This window comes from Notamacropus eugenii, chromosome 5 (assembly GCF_028372415.1).
Source record: "Notamacropus eugenii isolate mMacEug1 chromosome 5, mMacEug1.pri_v2, whole genome shotgun sequence".
Taxonomy (NCBI): domain Eukaryota; kingdom Metazoa; phylum Chordata; class Mammalia; order Diprotodontia; family Macropodidae; genus Notamacropus; species Notamacropus eugenii.
In genome coordinates this window covers 344,268,357-344,291,904 of record NC_092876.1, presented here as the reverse complement: position 1 = coordinate 344,291,904, position 23,548 = coordinate 344,268,357, and the positions used below count along the sequence as shown (strand labels likewise).

The following is a 23,548-nucleotide window of genomic DNA, read 5'->3' as shown; positions in this document are numbered from 1 at the left end:
GAAAGCCACCTGTTCCACTCTGAATTCCCCAAAGGGACTACCACAACTTTAGGCACATGGTATTTACTGCTTACCTGGTTATCATAACAGTAGTTCTGTAGTTTTCTGGGATTATTCCCTCTAATAAACCCCTCAGCTAATATTAAAATTTGGCAAAGGACAGATACTCATTAAAGTGTCCCCACTTAGCTGTGTTTGAGTTCCATACATCCCTCACCCCACATGATCCCAACTCTCCAAAGGCAGTTACAAACCCGTTAATGGGCACTTTATTGTGTTTTTCATGTTCCTTTGGACAACAAAACATTCATTATCTGCCCAGAATTCAGCCGCATATTGTACTTATTGTACAAACTAAAAGACTGAGTCACAGAGTGTCCAGGGCCTTTGCCAGAGTTGCACAATGAGGTGAGGATAAGTTAGCTGACTCCTCAGACTTGTTTGGATGCTCACTTCTGGAAGCCCTGGGGTTCGTCCCTCTATGGGAACTGATTCCCTCTCATGCCACTGGCAGAGGGAAAGCTGTGCCAAGCCTTCAACTGGAGAGAGACAGTTTCCATCTAGGAATGCCATATGGGACTGACGGAATAAGGGATTTGGTCTGGAGAACAGAAAAAGGTCCAGGAGGTATTAGAGCTGCTGGGTTACAAGGAGATCCCCAGATTCTACTTCAGAAAATTTCTTCTGGTTTTTCTTCTTTCCTTGATTTGTGGGGGTGTAATAGTGGCCCATAATGGAGAAGATGAAGCAGACCACAAATAGCAGACCAGAAAAGAAGATGAATTCAATCCACTAAGAAAAGAGAAGAACAGAAACTGGTTAGAAAACACAGTTATAATAAGCATTGTGGTGAGGTGCATGGGAGAAGTTATTAAGGAAAATGGGGAGAACCCAGGAAACAAGCTAATTCCCATCTGGGTTCCATAGGAAACCAAGCAGATATCCAGGAAAAGAATGATTCCAAGAATCCCAACCTGGAGGTCACAGGGAAGATTCAATAAGAATGCTTCTCATAGCTGTACAAAACAGAGATCTGCAATCTTCTCCTCTTCTATGTATATGAAAATGCTTGTTTTATTTCATGTTTGTGAAGTTTGGAATAAAAATAAACAAGAAATTTTTAAACAGAGAATGGTTCTCAAAGTGATAGCTGAAAAGACTGATACAACCAACTCATTTCCCTGACAGTAAACACTTGTCTGTAAAAGAAATCAGCTCTTCTCCATCAGCAAGCTTTCTGCCGTCATACTCTGGAGGTACTTCCTAGGGCACTTCTCAGAAGCTATGCTGATTTTCTGTGACTGCTCCAGTTTTTTCATGAGTAAAAATTTGTCCCTCCCTGGGAAGATGAAAGTTCTGTGAAATCTCAGAAAAAGGCCCCTGTAATGTTAGTTGCCTTTACTGTGTTCAAAATAAGAGAAAATGAGATGAAAAATCAATTTGGAGGCACCTAATTTAGAGGTAGGGCAGCTAGGTTGTTAGTAGTTATGGTACTGGCCCTGGAGTTGGGAAAATTCAGCTTTGTGACTTCATATCAGGCTTCAGATACTTCCAGCTTGTGTGACCCTGGGCAAGTCTCTTAACCCTGATTGCCTCAGTTTCCTCATCTGTAAAATGAGCTGGAGAAAGAAATGGCAAACTGCTGTAGTACCTTTGCCAAGAAAATCCCAAATGGGATCACAAAGAGTCAGATATGATTGAAATGACTGAACACCAGTTTGAATATAACAGACTGCCTGATCATAAGAGTCACTCATCTTTGACAGGGAATAGGTGAGGAGGAAAAGCTGCGGAAATAACTTTAATGGAGGTTTTTAAGATCAGGAAGACTCTTATCTCTGTGCTTAGAGACAGGAAATCCCTGCTAGGAGCCATGGGTTGGGAGAAATTGGGCCCTTGTGGTTCTTGGATTTTGTCTTTCTATTCTATCACAAAGATATCTAAAGCTATCAGACCAACATTCCTATTTTCTGTCCTTAGGGAGCAGATAGCTTATGCACACATATATACACATAAGTATATATGTATATAAATAATATATGTATGTTTACATGCATATATACATACATCTATGTATATAACTACATACAGACATTTATATATAGTATATATGTATACATGTATATAAATAGATATAGATATGTGTACACATATAGATGTATGTATAGGTATGTATATATGAGAATTTGACAACCCTCTATTTTATACTCAGTTTGGATTTTGGAGAACAGCTAGAGAGAAGGTCAGACATCTATTCTGACACACACAGGAACCTGGCGTAGTGGGGAGTAATACAGTGTAAGTGGAAAGAATGTGGGATTTGGACTCAGAAGACCTGAATTAAAATCCTGGTTCTATGAGCCATGAACTGTTTAACCTTGGATAAGTCACTTGGATGAGGTACTACTCTGTGCCTAGGTTTTGTCATCTATAAAATGAGGATAGTTGTACCAGCTACCTTGCAGGATTATTATAAGAAAATCATGAATTCTATTCTTACCACACAACAAGTGAAGAACAAAACAGGGGCTTATCTCCAGAGTGTGGCCCCTCAGTTCTTTGCCCCCTCTCAGTCACCAAGCCATTTCCCCTCCAGTCCCTGTGAGTGATGGCAACATGTGGGTGATGCAGCCTTCAGGTTTCTATCCCATCACCATCCTGATGCCCACCCCACATTCTTGTTTAGGCAAATTCACCTGACTAGGATGAACCTACGGAGAACCACATCACTTGGTAGAGACTTCTGTCTATATAGTAGAATTTAGAACCTGCTGAGGCTTAAGCATTAGAGAACAATACTATCATTTTAGCCACAAGACTCATGACCCAGAACTCGGAAATTTACCTGTATCAGAAAAACAGACTTTGCCACAATGAGCACAATAAAGTTTCCTATGGAGACCGTCAGCATCCGGGCTGCCTGTAGCACGGACTTCATACTGGGAGGAGCCTGGAAAGGACAAAAGGAAACGAGATGAACAAGGAAGCTGCAGGGTTCTCTATTAAAGAGATTAGATAAATTGATTGCTTGATTTGGTTTTGGCCTTATTTTGGTGAACTCTCCTCAAAACCAGATGCTATAAGCTGCATTAAGGTATATCTTCATACAGAGCTGGCTTTCTGTGCAAGGTCACAGATAAGAGAAGGGGGATTTGGTTGGGGAACTTTCAGGTCTCAAAATCATCAACTCTGAATTCTTAATTTGTTCCTTTCAATTCCATGAGTCAAGTGCTAGAAATGCTTACCTCGGTGTAAGTGAATTCAAAGCTGGTGACAGAGAACATGACCTCCCCAGCGGTGATAAGCACATATTGTGGCATCTGCCACAAGATAGACACCTTGTTGGCTGGTATATTCTTAGTTTTCCAGGCCCAGGGACCTTTTCCGGACTTCTGCAAAAGAGGAGAAAGGAAACACATAAATTAGCTATCCCAACATCAATGGATAGTACAAAGTACAACTTTGTAGAGGAGATGGTTTTTAATTCATCAAATATTTTCTCCAGGGGCACAGTGATGATGAACCAGATAGAGGAAGCACTTAGTCCTAATTACTAGATCTACTCCAACTTTTAATTTCTAGTCTTGTAAAGTGCCAGAGCTGGGTAATATGTCAGAGGTAAAGTGTCAGAGCTGAGTAATATGTCAGAGGTAAAGTGTCAGAGCTGGGTAATATGTCAGAGGTGAAGTGTCAGAGCTGAGTAATATGTCAGAGGTAAAGTGTCAGAACTGGGATTCAAACTCAAATGTTATCTAGAATCTAAATCCATTGTTGTTCCTACTATGCCTTGATATCTTTCCAAGTATACTGGCTGAATATCATCTGTTGAAGGTACAGGGGTACCATGCCTTAGGTTTCTAAGTCTAGTCCTAACTGATCATGGTGAGATGGTTGTTCAGTTGTTTTCAGTTATGTCCTACTGTTTGTGACCCTGTCTGGGGTTTTCTTAGCAAAGACACTGGAGAGGTTTGACATTTCCTTCTCTTGCTCATTTTACAGATGAGGAACTGAAGCAAAGAGGGTTAAGTGACTTGCCCAGGGTCACACAGCTAGTAAATGTCTAAGGCTGGATTTGAACTCAAGAAGGTGAGCCTTACTTCAGACCCAGCAAACTATCCGCTGTGCCGCTGTGCTCCATGGCGCCTTCTCATGGTGAGGAGCTTAGATTTATTTAAGATGCACTCAACCCTCCAACCTCTTTTTTTTTTTTTTTTTAGATTTTTCTAATGGAATTTAAAGCTGGAAGGGATCTCAGAGATAATCTTGTCCCATGCATCTTCTCTAGATGAGAAAACTGATGTCTAGAGATCAAAAAAAAATTGTCCTAGGTCTCACAGGTAGAACACAGCAGAGACAGTATTTAAAGCCAGATCCTCTGACTCCAAATCTAATATTCTTTCCACCATACCATATTCTCTCCCTGAGTCACAGTGAAGCGCAATAGGGAACCTCCCTACCTTCCACCCCCTAGATAAAAAGGGAAAAAATCACAAGCGCACAGTAGGGACCAAGATGATTGTTCCACTTTGGGGGGGACCCTTTATTATCTCTTGGGAGTGGAAGCAGGAAAGCTGTATGACGATATCTAGCTGCATATCTCACGTTCAGCCTTATCTGCCTGGCATCCCTTTATTGACCACAACTCAAGGACCAACGATAATGTCTTCAACCTTCAATGCCTTCACTATTGGAGAGATGGGAACTCACCTTAACAATGAAGACTGTATATGCTGCACCAAAGTCAAGCAAGCCCAGGTCTAGGAAGAATTTCTCATCATCTGCCCTACATGGTACATAATGGTATCTAAGGGGTGGAGGGAAAGGAGAACATAGGATCAGACAAATCACACTCCACTCTCCAGGGAGAACTGTATCCACATGGGTATGAGAAGGTAAACGGAGCTGGCAACTGCGTGGAAAACTGAAAGCTGGCCATACAGTGAAACTTGTGAAGCATTATACAAATATCCTACCCCTCATATAAATATCTTTGAGGTTAAGGTACTTACTCTCCCCTTTCCAAATTTCTGTAAGAAGACACACTATAGTTTTCACCGACAGTGACAATGTTGCCTTTGCCCAACGAGATATTCACTCCCTTGTCCAAAGTGTTAACAAATCTGTAAATGGGGAGAGGAGCAGTGAGTTATGGCATCAGATAGACTCTCACTAACAGAATTTATGATCCTCTGAGGATCATAAGTGAGAGTAATTTCACTTATTTTTTTAAAGGAAGGAAGGAAACAAGAACACAAGCCTACTATGTGCCAAACACTGTGCTAAGTAATTTACAAACATTACCCCCTTTAATTTTCACAACAATCCTGGGAGGCAGGTGCTATTAGTATCCACATTTCATAGTTATGGAAACTGAGGCAGAGATCAAATTATTTGCCCAGGGTCACACAGCAAGTAAATGTCTCAGGCTGGATTTGAACTGAGGTCTTCCTGACTACAGATTTAGTGCCCTGTTCATTGTGCTGCCTAACTGCCTAGTATGTGGCAAATATGTTGGTCAACAGATGTAAGATCCAAAGAGATCAATAGATTGGAAATACAACATAGGCTAAACCTAACAAGATGAAATTTAAATAAGCACAAAAGTAACAGAATTATGCACTTAGGTTTAAAAAAAATCAGCTGTACAAGCACAGGATAAAATGTAATGTGGGGGAAAAAGAACTGAGAAGTTTAGTGGACTAAGAGCTCACTATGAATGAACAGTGTGAAGTGTTTGCAGAAAAAGCTAATGCAATGTTAGGTCACTTTAGCACAAGTATAATGAACAGAATAAGGAAGGAGACATCACCCTACGTTTTGTGCTGATCAGACCTCTTCCCCAGGAGTGTTCAGTTCTATACGGTTTAGAAGGAGCAATAACAAGCCGAAGAATGTCAAGAGAAAGACAACCAAGATGGTGAGGAAATGGGAAACTATGTCATTGAGGACTGGTGACACTTAGCATGGAAAAGAGAAAATAGACGAGGATCTTCAAAGAGTTGAACAACTGTAGTATGGACAAGCGGAGGGGCTTTGTCCTCTGCTCCCTCAGGAGATGCCACCAAGGCCGAAAGGCCTTTCTCAGCCCCTCATTCCCCTTGACCTCTTTGATACTTTGGACCGTATTGATCAGTGCCTCCTTCCTGAATATGCTCTCTTTTCTTGGTTCCAATATGTTGCATTATCCTGATTCACTTTTCTAAATCTATTTCTCTGACTTCTTTGCTGGTTCCTCTTCTTAACTGACTTCCTAATGTTGTTATTTGCCATGTTGTGTCTTACGCCCTCTTCTCTTGTCTCTATAGTGTCTCTTGTTGATCTCGTTCATTCAAACAACTACAACTATTATCCCTATGGAACTAAACTCTTCCTTTCCTAAATTTCATATCTCCATCTCAGACTAAATTAAAGACATACTAATGATGTCTCATTGATGCCTCCCAACCAATTTTCCTCATTCTAATTTCATCAGTTTTACGGTATTGCTAGACTAACCTTTCTCAAGCATGAATTTGACCATGTCCCTTCTCTGCTCAGATCCCTTCAGTGGCTCCCTATTTCCATTCAAGGCCCTCCACAGTCTGCCTACATTCTATCTATAGTAGAATTCTATCTACATTCTATCTGTTAGTAGTCTTATAACTACTACTGTCTTTGATACACACTAAAACTAGACTACACATAATTTTCTTCCTATGTCATCCTTTCATGAAGATTTCCACAACCCTCAATTCCATTCCACCCTCATAGGACCTTACATAGCATTTGTACCTTTTTTAGTTGCTAATGATAAATTCTTTTGAATTATTTTTATCAGTTCATCATCATGTTCCTTTAATAGATTGTGGGCTCCATGAAGACATGGACTATATTTTATTTTAGATGGATTTATGTTTGCACTTACACACACAAATACATATACACATATATACTGTATGCATATATAATATTCATATATTCATATGTAAATTATATCTACATATAAAATCTGACCAGTCTAGCAGTGTTTTGTACAGTGTGTGAAGATATGTGTAGCATGTATATAGATATGCAATGTGCATATGTGCAGGTAACAGAACACTGCTAGAACAGTGTCCTGTACAAAGTAATTGTGTATATGTAGCTTTATATGTGTAACATGTGTATATGTACATTTAACACACATGGCATGTAAAAAATGAAAAGACTGAGGGAACAAAGGTTCAAGCTTCTGAGCATCTCAGTTTATTAAGCAATGCATGAGAACTGCATAACAAATCGGCACCACACCTCCTCAGCTTAGGGCTGAAGCCTGAATACAGGGGGAGAGAGATTTTTATGCATTAAAAACAATCCAACAAGCCCAATTAATTAAAAGAAAACAATTAACTAGGATACAAAATAGGCAATCTGATTTTTAATTGGAAGAAAGATTAGGGTCTTTCCAAGTTGGGAAGAAGAGAGAGAACAAGTGCAATTCCCTGCAGATGTGTGTGTGTGTGTGTGTGCGTGTGTGTGTGTGTGTGTGTGTGTGTGTGTGTGTGTGTATAACAGAGCACTCTGCTAGACAGATCAGATTTTTTGTCTGTGTGCGCATATATACACATACATACATAAACACACACATGGTCATGCATATATACATTCACATATGTATATACACATATAAAATCTGATCTGCATAGCACAGTTTCATGCATAGTCACTGTTGAACAAATATTTGTTGGGGTTACAGTGGGCACACCACAATGATTAACTTCAGAGAACCAAACTAGGATTGTTAGGGATCTTAGATTTAGATCTTCAAGACCATAAGGCTGTCTAGTCCAACACCCGCATCTTGCAGAAGAGAAAACTGAAGGGTAAAAATGTCTTTTGCTCAACATCACACAGGTAGCATCCAAGGCAGAATTTGAGATGACTCTTGGGCCATTTCTGCTGCACCACACTGATTCTTTCAGAGCAATGAGTGGAACTTAGAAGAAAGATTTCAGCTTGACATAAGAAAAAAATTTCCAAATAGACCTTTCTAGATGAATAAGGAATTAGTGAATTTCCCTTTGCTAGATGTGTTTAAACAAAGACTGGATTATCACTTGGCAGAGATATTATAGAAAGATTCAAGCCTTGGGTATATGTTGGACTTGGTGACCTCTAAAGTCTTTTTTTAATTCTTGGACCCTATGAGGCTGACAAAGACCCTTGATGTACCTCTCCACGATGTTTACCAGTTGTTCTCTCTTTTTAATGAGAAATAAACAAAGGGAGGAAGGGGAGGCCAGTCACTCCAGGATTGGGCTCTGTCATGACAGAGGAGATTTCATGGGGAAAGGTAGTATTGGACTCAAGGTTAAGGAGGCTTGAGTTCAAATTCCACCACAAGCATTTCCTATGGATAAGTCACTTAAGAACCATTCAAAGTCTTGGTTTCCTTTCTATAAAGGGAGGTACAGCTAAGTGGTTCAGTGGATAGAGTTCTGGGCCTGGAGTCAGTTAGATGAGTTCAGATCTGGCCTCAGACACTCACTAGTTGTGTGACCCTAGGCAAGTCACTTGACACTGTTTATCAAGTTTCCTCATCTGTAAAAGGAGTTGGGGAATGAAATGGCAAACTACTCCAGTATCGTTTGCTGAATGGGGTCACAAATAATCAGACATGAATCAAGCAACTGAACAACAACCAAAAAAAATAAAGATAATAATTATTTGCATTATATACCTCACAGGGTTTTTATAAAGTATTTTAGGGACACAGTATAGTATAACAGAAAGCACCACTGGATTAATCATCAAAGACCTGCATTCAGAACTCTGCTTTGCTCTGTCCTGTCTATGGGATCTTGGGTAACCCATTTGAACTTTTGGGGCCTCAGTTTCCTCACCTTCAAAAAATGGCGAATGAATTATTCAGCCTCTAAGATCTCTTCCAACTCTACCTCCTGTGATCCTACGCCAACCTGCTTTTTAGCTCTGCCTTTTTCCTTTCCTTCCCTTCCCTTCCCTTCCCTTCCCTTCCCTTCCCTTCCTTTCCTTTCCTTTTTTCCTTTCCTGCCGATTTTCATGCTACTGACACTTTAGAAGCAACCCCTCTGCTTAGCACAGAACCCTGTGGCTTGTCCACCTAGGCCCCTACAGATGAAACTCAGAACATGCCCCTGGAAGCCAGAATTCCATCATACACACCTCACAGCTGCCATTCCATTGGTTGGTTTGGTTCCCATGTCTTTTATCTATAACAAATAAAAAAATATGTTTATTTAGATGGGTACAATCTTCAAACTGCAATTGGGTGAGGGATTTTTTTTAAAAATGGGTTAGCAAAACTAGCCAAAATATAGGAGATAGCTGGATATGCAGTAGTTCACATCTCTATGTAGCAAGAGTGTTTTGCAAAGAAATCTGGGGGGAGAGTGCCTTATAATAAAACTATTAGAATCCATAATAAAAGCTTAGGCAGGCAACATTACTCTCACAGGCCTGAAGCACTCCTTTAATTAAAAAATAGAAGTGCTTTCTTATAACATAAAGCTAGTCAAGCAAAAAACAAACAAAAAACCTCTGCCCAGTGGCCTCATCTGAAGATGTATGTGTTATTCTGCACTTATTATCCCTCATTTCTCTAACAAGGGATGAGAAATGTGATTCATCCTCCATCTTATGAAGTTCTGACTGGTCATTGATCATCTTAATTCTTTCAAAGTTGTTTTTCTTTGAAATGCTATAGTAGTCAGTATTTAAATTGTTCTCCTTGTTCTATCCACTTCACTCTGTACCAGTTCATGCAAGTCTTTCCAAGTTTCCTGTCCCTTTCCCAACATCCTGTGGCACAATGTTATTTCATCATATTCATATGTCCTAAGTTGTTTAAGCATCTCCCAACTGATGGGCATCTACTTTGTTTGCAATTCTTTGCCACAACAAAAAATGCTACTACCAACATTTTTGCACATGTTGCAAAAATACCCTCTTTCTTTAATCTCTTTGAGGCATAAACCCTATACTGGCATTGCTGTGAGAAAGGGTACCTATGGTTTAGTGACTTTTTGGTTATAGTTTCAAATTGTTTTCCAGAATGGTCCAGTTCACACTCCATCAATAATACATTAGGGAGTTTGTTTCCTAAAGCCCTTCAGTAGTTGCTATTTCCCTTTTTTGTCATTTTTGCCATTTTGATGGATATGACGTGGAACTTCATTGTTATTTTAATTTGCATTTATCTTATTACTTATTTGGAGTATTTTTCATATTGTGTTAACGGTTTACCTTTCTTTTGAGAATCATTTATTCATATCTTTTGGCCATTTATCTATTGGGATTCTTATGTATTTGTAATAATTCCACATATATGTGTATTATATGTATATTTATGTTTGTTTCATATATAAATACACACATATGCATCAAGTGTTTTATCAGAGAAATTTGTTGCAAAAATTTTTTTTCAGTTAACTGTTTCCCTTCTAATTTTAACTAAATTGAATTTGTGTAAATGATTTGCAATTTCGTGTAATAAAATTGTCCTTTTATCCCCTGTTATTTTCTCTATCCTTTGTTTTGCCAAAGAACGTATCTTAATCACAGTTGTGAAAAATATCTCCTTTCCTGCTCCTTGAAATTTTTTTTGATATGACTTTTTATATCTAGGTCAGGTATCCATTCGGGACTTACTGTGATAAATGGTGTTATTATGTTGGTCCAAACCCAATTTCAACCAGTCTACTTTACAGGTTTTTCAGTAGCTTTTGTTAAATATTAAATTCTTACCCCAATAGTCAGAGTCTTTGGGTTTATTGAAGGCTATGCTACTGTGTTTGATTGCTTCTGGATACTTATCTATTCCACTAATCAACGGTTCTACTTTTTAAACCAGTATCAAATAGTTTTTTTATGATTAATTCTTTGCAGTATATTTTGGCTCCCCCTTCCTTCCCATTCTTCAAAAAATTATTTCCCTTGAGATTCTTGGCTGTGTGTACCTCAAGCTGAATTGTATCATTAAGTTAATTTAGGCAATACTGTCATTTCTATTTTATTGGTTCTATCAAACTATGAACCATCAATCCCTCTCTAATTATTTAAGTCCACTTTTATTTCTGCAGAGATTTCAGTTATAGTCATGTAACTCCTGTCCATGTCTTGGTAGTTGAACTTCTGGATATTTTAGACATTCCATAATTATTTTGAGTGGAATTTATTTTTCTTTTTCCATTAGGTTTTGTTGATTATTAATTCTTTCAACTAATGTATAGTCAACTCTTTAGGGTTCTTTAAGCAAATCATCATATCTTCTCCAAAAAACTGATAATTTTGTTTATGCTTTGTGCTTATTTTTTCAAATAATTTTTCTTGTCTTATTGCCATAGCTAATAATATCTAGAATGATATCAAATAATAGTGATAAAGTGAACATATATGCTTTACTTCTGATTTGATTAGACAGACTTTGTATTTCTCCATTGCAGGTAATGCTAGATCTTAAGTTTTAGCCATATACTATTTAAAGGAACAGTATACTTGTTCTCACTCTTTTAAATATTTTTTAATACAAAAAGGGATTGTATTTTTCAAAAGCTTTTTCAGCATCTATTGATAAAATCATGCAATTTTTATTAATTATTGTTATTAATATTTTCCATTATGTTTATAATTTTTCTAATGCTGAACTAACCCTCCCTTTTTACATAAATGTAAACTAGTCATAGTATATAACCTTTTTGATATTTTTCAGTATTTTTGCATACATATTCATTAGGGAAACTGGTCTAATTTTCTTTCTATGTCTTATCTCTCCCTGATTTGGATACCAAGACTGTATCTGTCTCGTGGAAGGAGCTTCAAGAATTAACTTTAAAAAAAAATTATAGAATACTAGAATTATTTGTTCTTTGAATGTTTGATAGAATTCACGTGTATCTATCTGGCCTTGGGGTTATTCTTCTTTTTTATTATCTTTATGACTTGTTAATTGTTTTTATTTGGTTTTGGTTTTTTAGATTGGGTCATTTTTTGTTCTTCTAATCTGGGTAAATTTATGTTTTTGTATATATTCATTCATCTTATCTGTTTTGGTGGCTTGTAATTAGGCAAAGTAGTTTCTCATAATTTCCATTTATTACTCATTCATTTTCCTCAATTTTCCTTTTTCATTTCTGATTAGAAATTTGTTTTTATCTCTTTTAAAGAAAAGCAGATTAACTAATGGCTTACCTGTTATATTAGTTTTTAAAAAGCAGCTCTTAGTTTACAATTCAAACTCTAAGTTACAAATTCAAGAATTTTTCTGTTTTTGATTTTGTTTATTTCTTTGATTTTAGAATTTCTATTTTATGTTTGATTGGAGTTTTTGATGTTATTAGTTTGAGGTTTTCTTGTAGTTTTGTTTTGTTTTAGTTACACGCAAAAATTCATTGATACAGTCTTGCTCTCTTTTGCTGTTGAAAGTATAAGATATAAAATTCCCCCTAAAAACTACTATAGTTGTATCCCAAACATTTTCTAGGTTACTCTTGACTTCTTGGTTTGTATTTAAAAGAATCTACTTAGCTCTGGTCTTTTAAATAGAAATGCTTAGAAGTCCTCTGGTGTATTAAAGGTCCATCTTCCCCTATAGGAATATATTCAGTTTTTCTTGGTAAGTTATTCTTTGTTGTAAGTTTTTATCCTTAAATACAATATATTTAAAGATTTTCTTTAATTTTTTCTTTTCTCAAAGATTTTTCTTTAATATTTGTAGTCGTCTTGTGTGATCTTGACTGTAATTTCTTAGTTCTTGAATTCTTTCCTTTTCCCTGCTTATGGTATTTTTTTTTTTAATTTGGAAGCATTAGATTTAGGTTATAGCATTCCTGAGTATTTTCATTTTGGAATTTCTTTCTGGAGGTGATTGGTATATTCATTCCATTTTCACTTTGCTTTGGGCAATTTTTACTTATAATTTCTTAACATAGGGTATTCAGATTTTTTATTTGGTTATGGTTTTCAGGGAGTTGGGTTAACTGAATTACCCAGATAACCATCCAGTTCTTTGATTCATTCTGTGTTGTGCAGACTTGACCATCACAAACTTGTCAGTGTAGAGGATATATACTGTAGGATCATTGATTGATTCAATCAACAATGAATCAATGAATGCATGCCCATGAGGGAGGTCATGCTGAATATCTCAGCCCTCACCAGGATGCTGGAGACTCTGTTTCCATCTCCATGAATGACCAAGCTATATCGACTCTTCTCCTCTACCACATGCTCATTTCTGACAGATGAGCTACTGGATTGTAGCTGAAACTGGAAACGTTGGCTCTCAGTGCTCAGAAGGAGTTTGGAATATCTTGGTGTTTGCTGTGGAGAAAGTAACCATCAACTTATTAGGTTTTCCACATTTATTCCCTTCTGGGTTTCATGTGAGTATGAAGGGATGAAGAGATAGAGTACAGAGATATATGAAGCAAGGTGCATAGATCTGCACAAATGGCAAAGGCAGTTTGTAATCTCCTTTATATAAATTTGGTCTTTTCTATTTCCAGACCTGCCCTCCTCCACCCCAGGCCAACCCAGACCTATATTGTCGGGGCACCTTGAGGGCCCCAGCCAGAGCTGCTATAAAATAGGACTGCCCTTCCCTTTCTCTACTCTGGGATGCCACAGAGCCATCTTTCAACCTTCCTGCAAATTCTGCCTTCTCCTTTTGGCCTTTCCATGTGACATCCTTCCCCTTTTCAATAGAAATCCAGCATTTCCATTCCCCTATCTCTTTCCCATTGCTGGTGGGCCACTGGTAGCTCTTCAGGGAAGATACTGCAATGCATCCTTAGAACTCTTAGGGACTTGCCATCAGTCCTGTCACTGAATCCTTAGGATCTTCTACTGTGCATCTGGGCCCTCCTATATGTGTGATCCTATATCCCAGGACAACCTCCTGGAGATCAGGGATTATCTTTTCCTCCTCATTCCAAATGCTAAGTAGAGTACTTAGCACTCAGTAAGTGAAATGTTTCTTTTTTCATTTATTCCTTAAAAGCTAAACATAGAGAGAGCTAAGTGGTGCAGGGGTTAGAGTGGTACACTTGGAGTCTGGATGATCTCAGACAATTATTAGCTATGCAACCTTGTGTAAATCACTTAACCTAAGACTGAGAAGCCTTAGTCTCTACATCTGTAAAATGAGGATAATAATGGCATCTATCTCACAGAACTGTTAGGAAGACCAAAAGAAAAACCTATGAAGTGCTCTGTAAAACTTACAACAAGATATGAATGCTAGTTATTATTATTACCATTATATAAATTTATTTTTCTTTTTTTGAGTTTTACATTCAGACTTTCAAATCCATATCCTAAAAAGGAATTCCATGCTTTCTGGGCAAAAATATCCCCCTTTTTATTCCAATTACCAGTCAAAAAAGCCTAAAGCTTGGCACAATACCATGAGGAAACAATAAAACAAAGACCAAAGAATGAGTAAGTAAAAAAGAAAATGTGACACATGTCACCAGAAAAAGTACTAACCTGGAAAATAGATTGAGGAAAGACAATTTAAGAATTGCTGAATTACCTGAAAGCTATAATCAACAAACGATCCAAGACGTCATATTTCAAGAAATTATCAAGGAAAACTGTCCTGATATCTGAGATCCACATGGTAAAACAAGAATTAAGAGAATCCACTAATCATTTTCTAAAAAAGATCACCCAATGAAAATTTCCAGAAATATTATAAACCGAATTCTAGAGCTCCTACATCAAAGAGAAACAAGCAGCCAGAAAGAAACAATTCAAATATCATAGAGTCACAGTCATGATCACACAAGATTTCGTGGCTTCCACATTAAAGAAGCAGAGGGCTTGGAATATGGTATTCTGGAGGGCAAAGGAATTGGGATTACAACCAAGAACCTACGCAGCATAACCAAGTAAAATTCTTTAGGGGAAAAAAATGTACCTTCAAGCATTCTTGATGAAAGAACCAGAGCTGCATAGAAAAGGTAACATTCAAACAGAAAGCTTAAGAATACCAAGAAAAGGTAAACATGAAAGAGAAATCAAAAGGAATTCAATAAGGATAAACTGTTTACATTTTTACATAAGAAGATGATACTTATAACTGCTAAGAATTTTATAATTATTATGGCAGTTAGAAGGAATATACATAGATACAGGACACAGGTATGTGTTGACTGAGGGGTGATACCAAAAAAATGACAAAATTAAGGGATCATTAAAAAAAGGATGCATTGGAGGAAGGGAGAGGTAGAATAAATTATCTCACATAAAAGGTAAGAAAGAACTTTTACAGTGGAAGAGAAGATGTTTGGGGGAACTTGGCACTCTTGGACCTTCTCTCATTGGAATACATACACATTCATTTGGGTATAGAAATCTGTCTTCACTATAGGGAAGTAGGAGGGGAAGGGAGACAATACAGGGAGGAAACTGATAGAAGAAATAAAGACTAAATTTTGTACTAAAAATGAGAGGATTGGACTAGATGATCTCTAGCTTTAATGTCCTGTGGTTATGTTTCCCACTTCTAACCCTAGATAAATAATTTTCCCTAATTTATGACAATTCCCTAATTTAAAGAAGGAATATTCATGATTTTCACTACATGGTCTATCATTGAAAGGTGTCTAGAGCCAGGGTTCTAATCTTAGGGTCAATGGATCTCCAAGAAGTCCCTGTATAGATTTCAGGAGACCCATGAATTTGAATGGGAAAAAAACATTTTAATTTCAATATAATTAGGTTTTTTTTTGTAACCCTATGTTTTTTATTTAATGCATTTAAAAAACATTATTCCAAGAAGGGGTCCAGATTGACAAAAAAAAAAAAAAAAGATAAAGTACTCATGCTCTACATTCTGAGCCAACATTGATCTGATCAGCCATAGTGACTTGTGACAGTGATGTCATTTTGGTCCTCTTTGAGAACAAAGGACAACAATCAAACCAATGTATGCTGATGCATTCTCTGTTTAACTGCTAAAGAAAGAACCCATGCTCTAAAGAGATGAGCAAGTTAAGATATATTAGCATGTTTGGCTGAAGTATGATAATGGTGATGGAGAGGACACAATGCAACTTACTACAAATTGAATCCAACCCATACTGTACCATTTTCTCCCTCCCCCTCACCTTACCTGAAAGGACCTCACAGGCTTTGCTAACAAAGTTTCACCCTGATTGCTCTGCATTGTCATCTTCACATCTGACTTGGCCAGATTTACGATCTGTAGAAAGCTCTCTCTGTCAGCTGGCTTGGCTGGAGCCATTCTCTAAGGATAGGAGATTTGTGTCAGAAAATACGCTTAATGATACTGTCTGGACAGCTCAGAGCTCAGCCCTGTCCCCATCAATCTGCCCTTCCAAGGAACACCAACCCCATGGTAAACAACCTTTGAATAATATTTCAGTCATCTTTTCATTCAACCCTCCTTCCCCCATCCTCTAACTTTCCACCATCCAATTTAGCACCAAGTAATAGTCATTCTTTCTCCACTAGATTTCTTAGATTCATGTTTTCCTTTTCCACTTCCTGTCCTTCCCCCCAGCTCCCTAAGGAGTTTGTTTGCCTTGTTCTGAACCTCTGCTGGTCCCATAAAGCCTCCCACGGTCTGTGTAAAGCCATCTTTTAAAGCAGGCTTTAAAGCACAAGAGCAATTTTACTAACAGAGGTCCATATTTACATGTAAAGGAAGATGGAGATGCTAAGGAAGGCAAGTGAGGTTGTACAGGAGGCATCTACATCTTTGGTGAATTTTACTTTCATTGAACTTGACCCTCATCTGAGGGATACTTATGATCTGAAGGACTCTAATAGCTTCTTTCAGTGGTGTCTCACTTCTGCCCTTTGCCTAAAGCCTAGAAAACATGCCTTCCATGAGAAGCCCAATAGGATAAGCGATAAAGCCCCAACTAGCAAGCATGCTGACTGTAATGTGCCAAAGGGAAGGTTTATTGAAAAAGAACTGCTATTAAGTGCACAAGAAAAGTCCAGTCATTCAAAGTGTCTCACCATGTACACTGCCTACTATGATTTATAGTTCATGCAAAAGTCTCCTGTGGCGGATGGGGGGGCGGGGAGAAGTTATAAAGAAATTTGTCTCAGGCAGCTAGGTAGTACAGTGGATAGAGTACTGGACCTGGAGTCAGGAAGACTCATCTTCTTGAATTAAAATCTGGCCTCAGACACTTAGTAGCTTTGTGACCCTGGGCAAGTCACTTAACCCTATTTGCCTCAGTTGGCTCATTTGTACAATGACATGGAAAAGAAAATGGCAAACCACTCCAGTCTTTTTGCCAGGAAAACCCCAAATGGAGTCACACAGACTTGGACATGACTGAACAACATTGCTTCAAGCACCCAGAAATCCATTACTCTTTCCTTCTGTCACTCAGGTCACTTTCTTTCTACCTTGACCTTAAGAAATGAGTAATTTAAAGTTCCTATCTAAAAAAAATCAAGGAAGCACGTGAATTTTATTCACCCTCAAGTATAAATTACTTCTATGAGCTTAAAAGTGTCCAGGAGCAAGATCCAAAGCCCAGTCTTAAAGAGGTAATTATATCACTTCAATCATCAGCCAGCAGTTGGGAGAGATCAGCTGGAACAGGAAGCCTTTTTGCATGCTGCTGAAACCACAGAGCCTTCCTCTGGAGATTCATTAGGTACTCTGGTACTCTCCTTCCCCATAATATCATTTTAATGTGGACAGTACTAGCTCTACTCTGCTTTTCAGAGCTTTGTCTTTGCGTCTTGGAGTGTCTAGATTAAGGTTTCTCCATGAAACACTATGTTTCACACCTGTTGCCTCTATTTCCTAACTCTTCTCAAAGCATTCCCCTTGGGAAATCAGCCTGTGATCTAGCCAGGGATTAATTTTTTTAATCCATGCCAAATTCTTGCAACCAATTCTCCTTTTAGGAAAGACTGCTCTGATAATCGACTTGTAGGACCGGGGCTCTGTCTCTACAGGTTATCACCAGATTTTAGCTTCATTACCTCTAAATATAGCATTTAAACCCTGGAGGCATTTTATCTAACTTCTGGTCTAAATTTCTCTGATCAACTGATTGTCACAAACACTTTTCTCAGGGTTAGTTACCAAGCTTTCATGGCTTAACCTAGCCTTTCTTCTTCTTCTTTTTTTTTTTTGGAAGGGGAAAGGCAAGTTAGTTGGGGTTAAGTGACTTACCCAATGTCACGTAGCTAGTAAGTGTCAAGTATCTGAGGCCAGATGTAAGCTCCAGGACTGGTGCTCTATTCTCTGTACCAGCTGGCTCCCCACACAACCTAGCCTTTCAACAACCTTGCTATAGGATTGGGCATCCATGCTCCAAGGCACTATGCCTAAGCTTTATATTGGCTAGAAAAGTCATTTCATTGGTTCTCAGTATTATTCTCATTTGGCACCAGGTAGCCTTCATCATGGACGTGCCGAGGAGAGCAAACCCCTCCTATACCTCTATCATCACCTCCACTTTTAGGTGAAGTTAATTTCCAAGAACATTCCTTATAATGGGTATCATATTTCATGACGTCTCAATGGGTGTGGAGGAGGTGAGAGGAGGGAGATAATTTGGAACTGAAAAATTTTCCAAGCATATTCCTCAAATGTTTCCTAATGGGGATTATATGATGGTAAGATTTCCTCTGCAGCCCGGTTCTCATATCTTCACAGCTTGTTAGTTGTTTCTCTTCTTAAAAAAGAAAACCAAATGTGGTTTTAGTTTCCTCTATGAACAGAATCCTTAGTTTTAGAAAACCATTTAGAAACCTGAACAGAGATACAGTCAAGAGCCTAAGCATAGGATGGATGAAGCATGGTTTTGAATAAAAAAGATATGGTTGTTTCAATAGACAGTTTGTTTAGAAAATAGAAATAAAAGCAAAAGAAATTCCCAAGAAGATTTTGATTCAATGAAAGAATAAAAAGAAAACTCTTCAAAATTAGAGCTGTTGAAAAGTAGAATGGTGATAGTGGCTTCCCTCAAGCAGATCCTGGTTGAGCACTTCTCCAGGATGCTGTGGAGATGAATGCCATTTACGTAGGGACATGACCAGATGACCATGGAGGTCTTTTCCAATGTCAAGATTCTATGAGAATTTGACCTACAAATCCTTAAATAATTAGGTTCATTTGTTATAACTTCTTGGAACATAGGAACCCTTGACTTGCTGTCTGGATCCCACAGGACCATAAATGACTACCTAAAAGACTGAAAACTGAGTAGGTGGATCAGTAGGCCTTTTGTTTGAATAGAAATAGAAATAGCAATAACAAAATAATTTATTTTGGCTTTTGATGGAATTGTGATGACAATCCAAAATTAACTACTCTGACAATGCTTGTAATTTACTTTTCTCTCTAGATTCCCTTCTAGTTCTAAAGATACATAATTCTGTGTGATTTCACTTTTCTTTGGGCAAATTATAATTGCTTCCCTCATGGGGAAGAGCAGAATTGTGTCCCAAGATGTTCTGCCTGTTCACTGTTCTGAGGTTCCACTATTTTATTCATAAAATGTCACTTTAAAGTGAGACCCACACATAGCTAATTGAAGACATTTACATAGAGGCTCATGAAATTGTTTTGTTTCATTCTGCCTCCAAGGTCGACTGTGACACCCCAAAGTTTCCATTAATAGGATGTGATTTTCAAACACTTCAGGGGATTATACTAAATGACTTCTCAGGTCCTTTGCAGTTCTAAATCTATATTCTTAAAATGCCTTTCTTCCAAAAACTGGTTTTCCAATACCTGGTTTTTTCCTGCTTTCTAAAACCACCCAATTGTTGAAACACTTTTTTCGTCACTTTTCCAAACATTTATCTAGGCAAAAAAATCCTTGGCATTTCCCTCTTGATTCTTCAACAAATCTATAAGGTCTGAAACCTATTATAATACCTATTTAATGGAGTACTATTGTGCCATAAGAAATGATGAACAAGAAGACTTCAGAGAGGCCTGGAAGGACTTATATGACCTGATGCTGAGTGAAAGGAGCAGAACCAGGAGAACTTTGTGCACAGCAACGACCACAGTGTGTGAGAGTTTTTTCTGGTAGACTTGGAATTTTGTAATAATGTAAAAACTTCTTATAAAAAAAAAATCCCAAAGGTGGTTCTCAAGGCAAAATGCCTTCCACACTCAGAGAAAGAAATATGGAAGTCACTCACAAAATGTAGCAGATCATGTTTGTGTATGTGTATGTGTTTGTGTATCATGTTCTGATTTGTTATACGATTTCTTTCATTTATTTTAGTCTGACTACATAGCATGACTATAGTGAAAATATACTCAATAGGAAAGTATATGTAGAATCTATACAGAATTGTATGCAGTCGTGGGGAGGGAGGGGGGTAGTGGGGGGTAGGTGGGGGGGGGATAAAATCTCAATTGTATGGCAGTGATTGTTAAACATTAAAAAATTAAAAAAAATTAAAAAAAATACCCATTTAATCTCCTGGGGCTAAATATACTCTATAAATGCACTTTGAGTGATTAACATAGAGATTAGTTAACCATTTATTAACCAAAGATCAAGAGATTGGGGGGGGGGGGGTTTCCACACCAGGAAGACTTTTAAAAGTTAGCATAACCCACAAGACAGATAACATTAAGTTCTGACTCAAGAACCTGGAATATGTATTGGAAGTGGGGGTGCAGAGAGATAACCAGTGTCAGAGTGGGGAAGAATGAGGTTCAACTCCCACCTCTGATATAGCCTGGCCATGTGTCCCTTGGTGAATCATTTGATTTCTCAGTGTACTATGTATTACTCTAAGACCATAAATTGCATAGAAGGTTCTGGTCTTCTTTGGTAGAGAGCTTCCTTGCTGGGAGTTCCCTATACCAATGAAGTCAAAATTCTCATCTCCTCTCCCTCCCCTCCATCCAGGGTTAAAAAAAAAAGTGTGGCAGTATAGGCTGGAAGCTATAGCTTCTTGGTTTTTCTTCTTTACATTTAGTGGGCCCTTCAACAAGCATCTTTGATGAAGAGGTAATCCTTGTTCTTATCTTTGCCAAGCTAACCCCACCACTAGTGTTGTTGATCTGACTTAATCCTGTCTCCTTCAGGAGCCTGTCACTTCAACCATTTCATCTCATCTTCAAACTTTCCTTGTCCACTGGCTTCTTTCTCACCACCCACAAACATGTTCAGCTGTCCTCCATCTTTAAAAACCTTCACTCTATCCAGTCATTCCTTCAGTCTATGGTCCTATATCTTTTCTCCCTTTCAGAGCCAAATTCGTAGAAAGGCTCCTCTCAATCTGGCTTCCAACCCTACTACTCAATTGAAACTGATTTCTCCAAGGTCATCCATGATTTAAACTGCTAAAACAATGACTTTCTCATTTCTCATTCTTAACCTCTCTGTAACTTTTGACACTGTTTATGATATTATCCTCCTTGGCTATACTCTTCCCTTGGCTTCCATGACACTTAATAGCTGTGTGACCCCAAGCAAATCACTTAACCTCTGTTGGCCTCAGTTCCCTCAAATGTAGAATGAGGATAATAATAGCATCCACCTCCTAAAGTTGTTGTGAGGATCAAATGAGATCATATTTGTAAAACACTTAGTACAGTGCTTGGCACATAGTAGGTTCTACATAAATGCTTATCCCCTTCCCTTCTCCTTCCTTCCTCTTACATATCTGACCATTTGTTTCTCTGTCTCCTCCTGTACCTTTACCCTACCTCCCTAAGTATGGCAGTCCATCCAGACTCTGCTCTGGACCCTCTTCCCTTGCGTCTTCCTTCAAACATTAGTGAGCTCTTAAGTTCATTTTATGCAGACTCTCATATATTTATCCAGCATTAATTTCTCTCCCTACTCCAGTCCCACATTAGCAGCTGTCTGTTGGACATCTCTCCATCTCAATGTGCCATAGATATCTCAAATTCAACATGTCCAAAAAGGAACTCATATTCCTCCTCCCAGCCCAGACCCATTCATTCTTCCTCCAAAATTCTCTTTTTTCTGTATTTTCGTTGACAGCACCACTCTCTTTCCTTTAACCCAAGTTTTCGATCTTGGAGTCACTCTCATCTCTCTCTCTCACATATCCTCATATTCAGTTTGCCAAGTCTTATAGATAGTATCTCCACAATATCTCTCATACTCCTTCCTTTCTTTCTACTCACATATTCTCTGCCCTAACTCAGGTTGTTCTCACCTCTAATTGGATCTCCTACCTCCATTCTCTCTCTCCTCTCCAATATGTCCTCCACATGTATGTTATATTAATATTCCTAAAATGCATATATGAACTCCCCCTCACCCCAATAAAAAATCTTATTGGTTTCTTTATTGACTCTAGAATAAAATAGAAATTGTGCAGCCTGGCATTTAAATTCCTTCATAATTTGACTCCTACCTACACTTATGATAATTTTATATTACCCCCTTCATACATCATCCATTCCAATCTAACTTTTCTACTTGCTTGTGTACCTGACAGGAAATGAAATCTCCCATGTCCATGCCTTTGTTCAAGTTCAGAATGGATTCTGTTTTCACTTCCCACCCCCCTCCATTGACTTCTTGGCTTTCATAAAAAGCATAGGTCAGCCACCACTTGTATAAATTCTTTCCTAATGCCCATAGTTATTAAATCTTAATCTCTCTCCTTCTTCTGTCTCTTTTTTATCCCTCTTCTCTCTCTCTTTCTCTCTTTCCCCTTCTTATCCCCCCTCTCTCCTCTTTTCTCCCTCTCCTCTCTCTCACCTTTCTCCTCCCTCTCCCGTCACCCCTCTTTCTCTTCTTTCCCTCCTCTCCCTCACCTCTCTCCCTTGTCTCTCATTTCTCTTCCCTTTTTCTCTTCTCTCCTCTTTTCCCCCTTCCTCTACCCTCCTCCTCTTCTCCCACCTACTTCCCCTTTCAATTACTTTGTGTTATTTTCCATATTCCAAGTATTTACTCACTTGTATACATGCTATATGCCCTAAGTGGATAGATAAAAGCTCCGTGAAGACAGAAACTGTTTTATTTTTGTCTTTGTATCCCCAAGATATACTGCTATACCTAGAATAGTGCCTTTATTAAGCATCAGTTTTGTGCAAAACACTGAGACTAATGATCAAAAATGGAACAATTGGGAGCAGAGCCCAGCACTGCCTGGGCCCCACGGCACTGAGAGGAGCAGATCTGAGCAGGCTTCAGGGACAGAATCTCCAGCCTCAGCACAGGTCCCTCCACCCACAGGAGCAAAAGGTCAGTGAGAGGGTCTTTTCAGCTTGCTGAGAAAGGAGCAGGGTGTCTCCATAACTCAGTCCCCTTCGGGAGGCAGCAGCAGAGGCAGCAGCAGACAGGGGCTCCCAAAGCAGGCAGGAGCCAGGATCCATTGTTGAAGGTCTCCTCATAAACCCCCTGAGAGAACTGAGCCCCATGTGGCGGCCCTGCCCCCACTTGAGCACCTGAACTTAATCTCACACTAAATAACAGCCCCGCCCCTGCCCAAAGCCCTGAGGCTGGGAAGCAGCATTTGAATCTCAGCCCCCATGCACTAGCTGGGCAGATCTGGAGTCAAGGTGGGTGTGGAGAGGAAACTCAGAAGTCAAGTAACT

The 23,548-nt window shown here is 38.5% G+C and overlaps 1 protein-coding gene across 2 annotated transcripts in view; it reads right to left on the bottom strand.

The window, feature by feature from the left end:
* Window positions 1–242: 242 nt before the first annotated feature.
* The window catches only part of LOC140506561 (solute carrier family 15 member 2-like), a 105,616-nt gene continuing 82,310 nt past the window's right edge, over window positions 243–23,548 (bottom strand). For both annotated transcript variants that reach the window (XM_072613886.1, XM_072613887.1), the window contains exons 15-22: window positions 16,115–16,249; window positions 13,153–13,317; window positions 9,163–9,209; window positions 5,010–5,120; window positions 4,708–4,804; window positions 3,246–3,392; window positions 2,846–2,950; window positions 243–792 (exon numbers count right to left, since the gene is read on the bottom strand). In XM_072613886.1, the coding sequence (XP_072469987.1) occupies window positions 631–792; window positions 2,846–2,950; window positions 3,246–3,392; window positions 4,708–4,804; window positions 5,010–5,120; window positions 9,163–9,209; window positions 13,153–13,317; window positions 16,115–16,249 (969 nt within the window). In that variant the 3' untranslated portion in view covers window positions 243–630. The remainder of the gene's footprint in view (window positions 793–2,845; window positions 2,951–3,245; window positions 3,393–4,707; window positions 4,805–5,009; window positions 5,121–9,162; window positions 9,210–13,152; window positions 13,318–16,114; window positions 16,250–23,548) is intronic.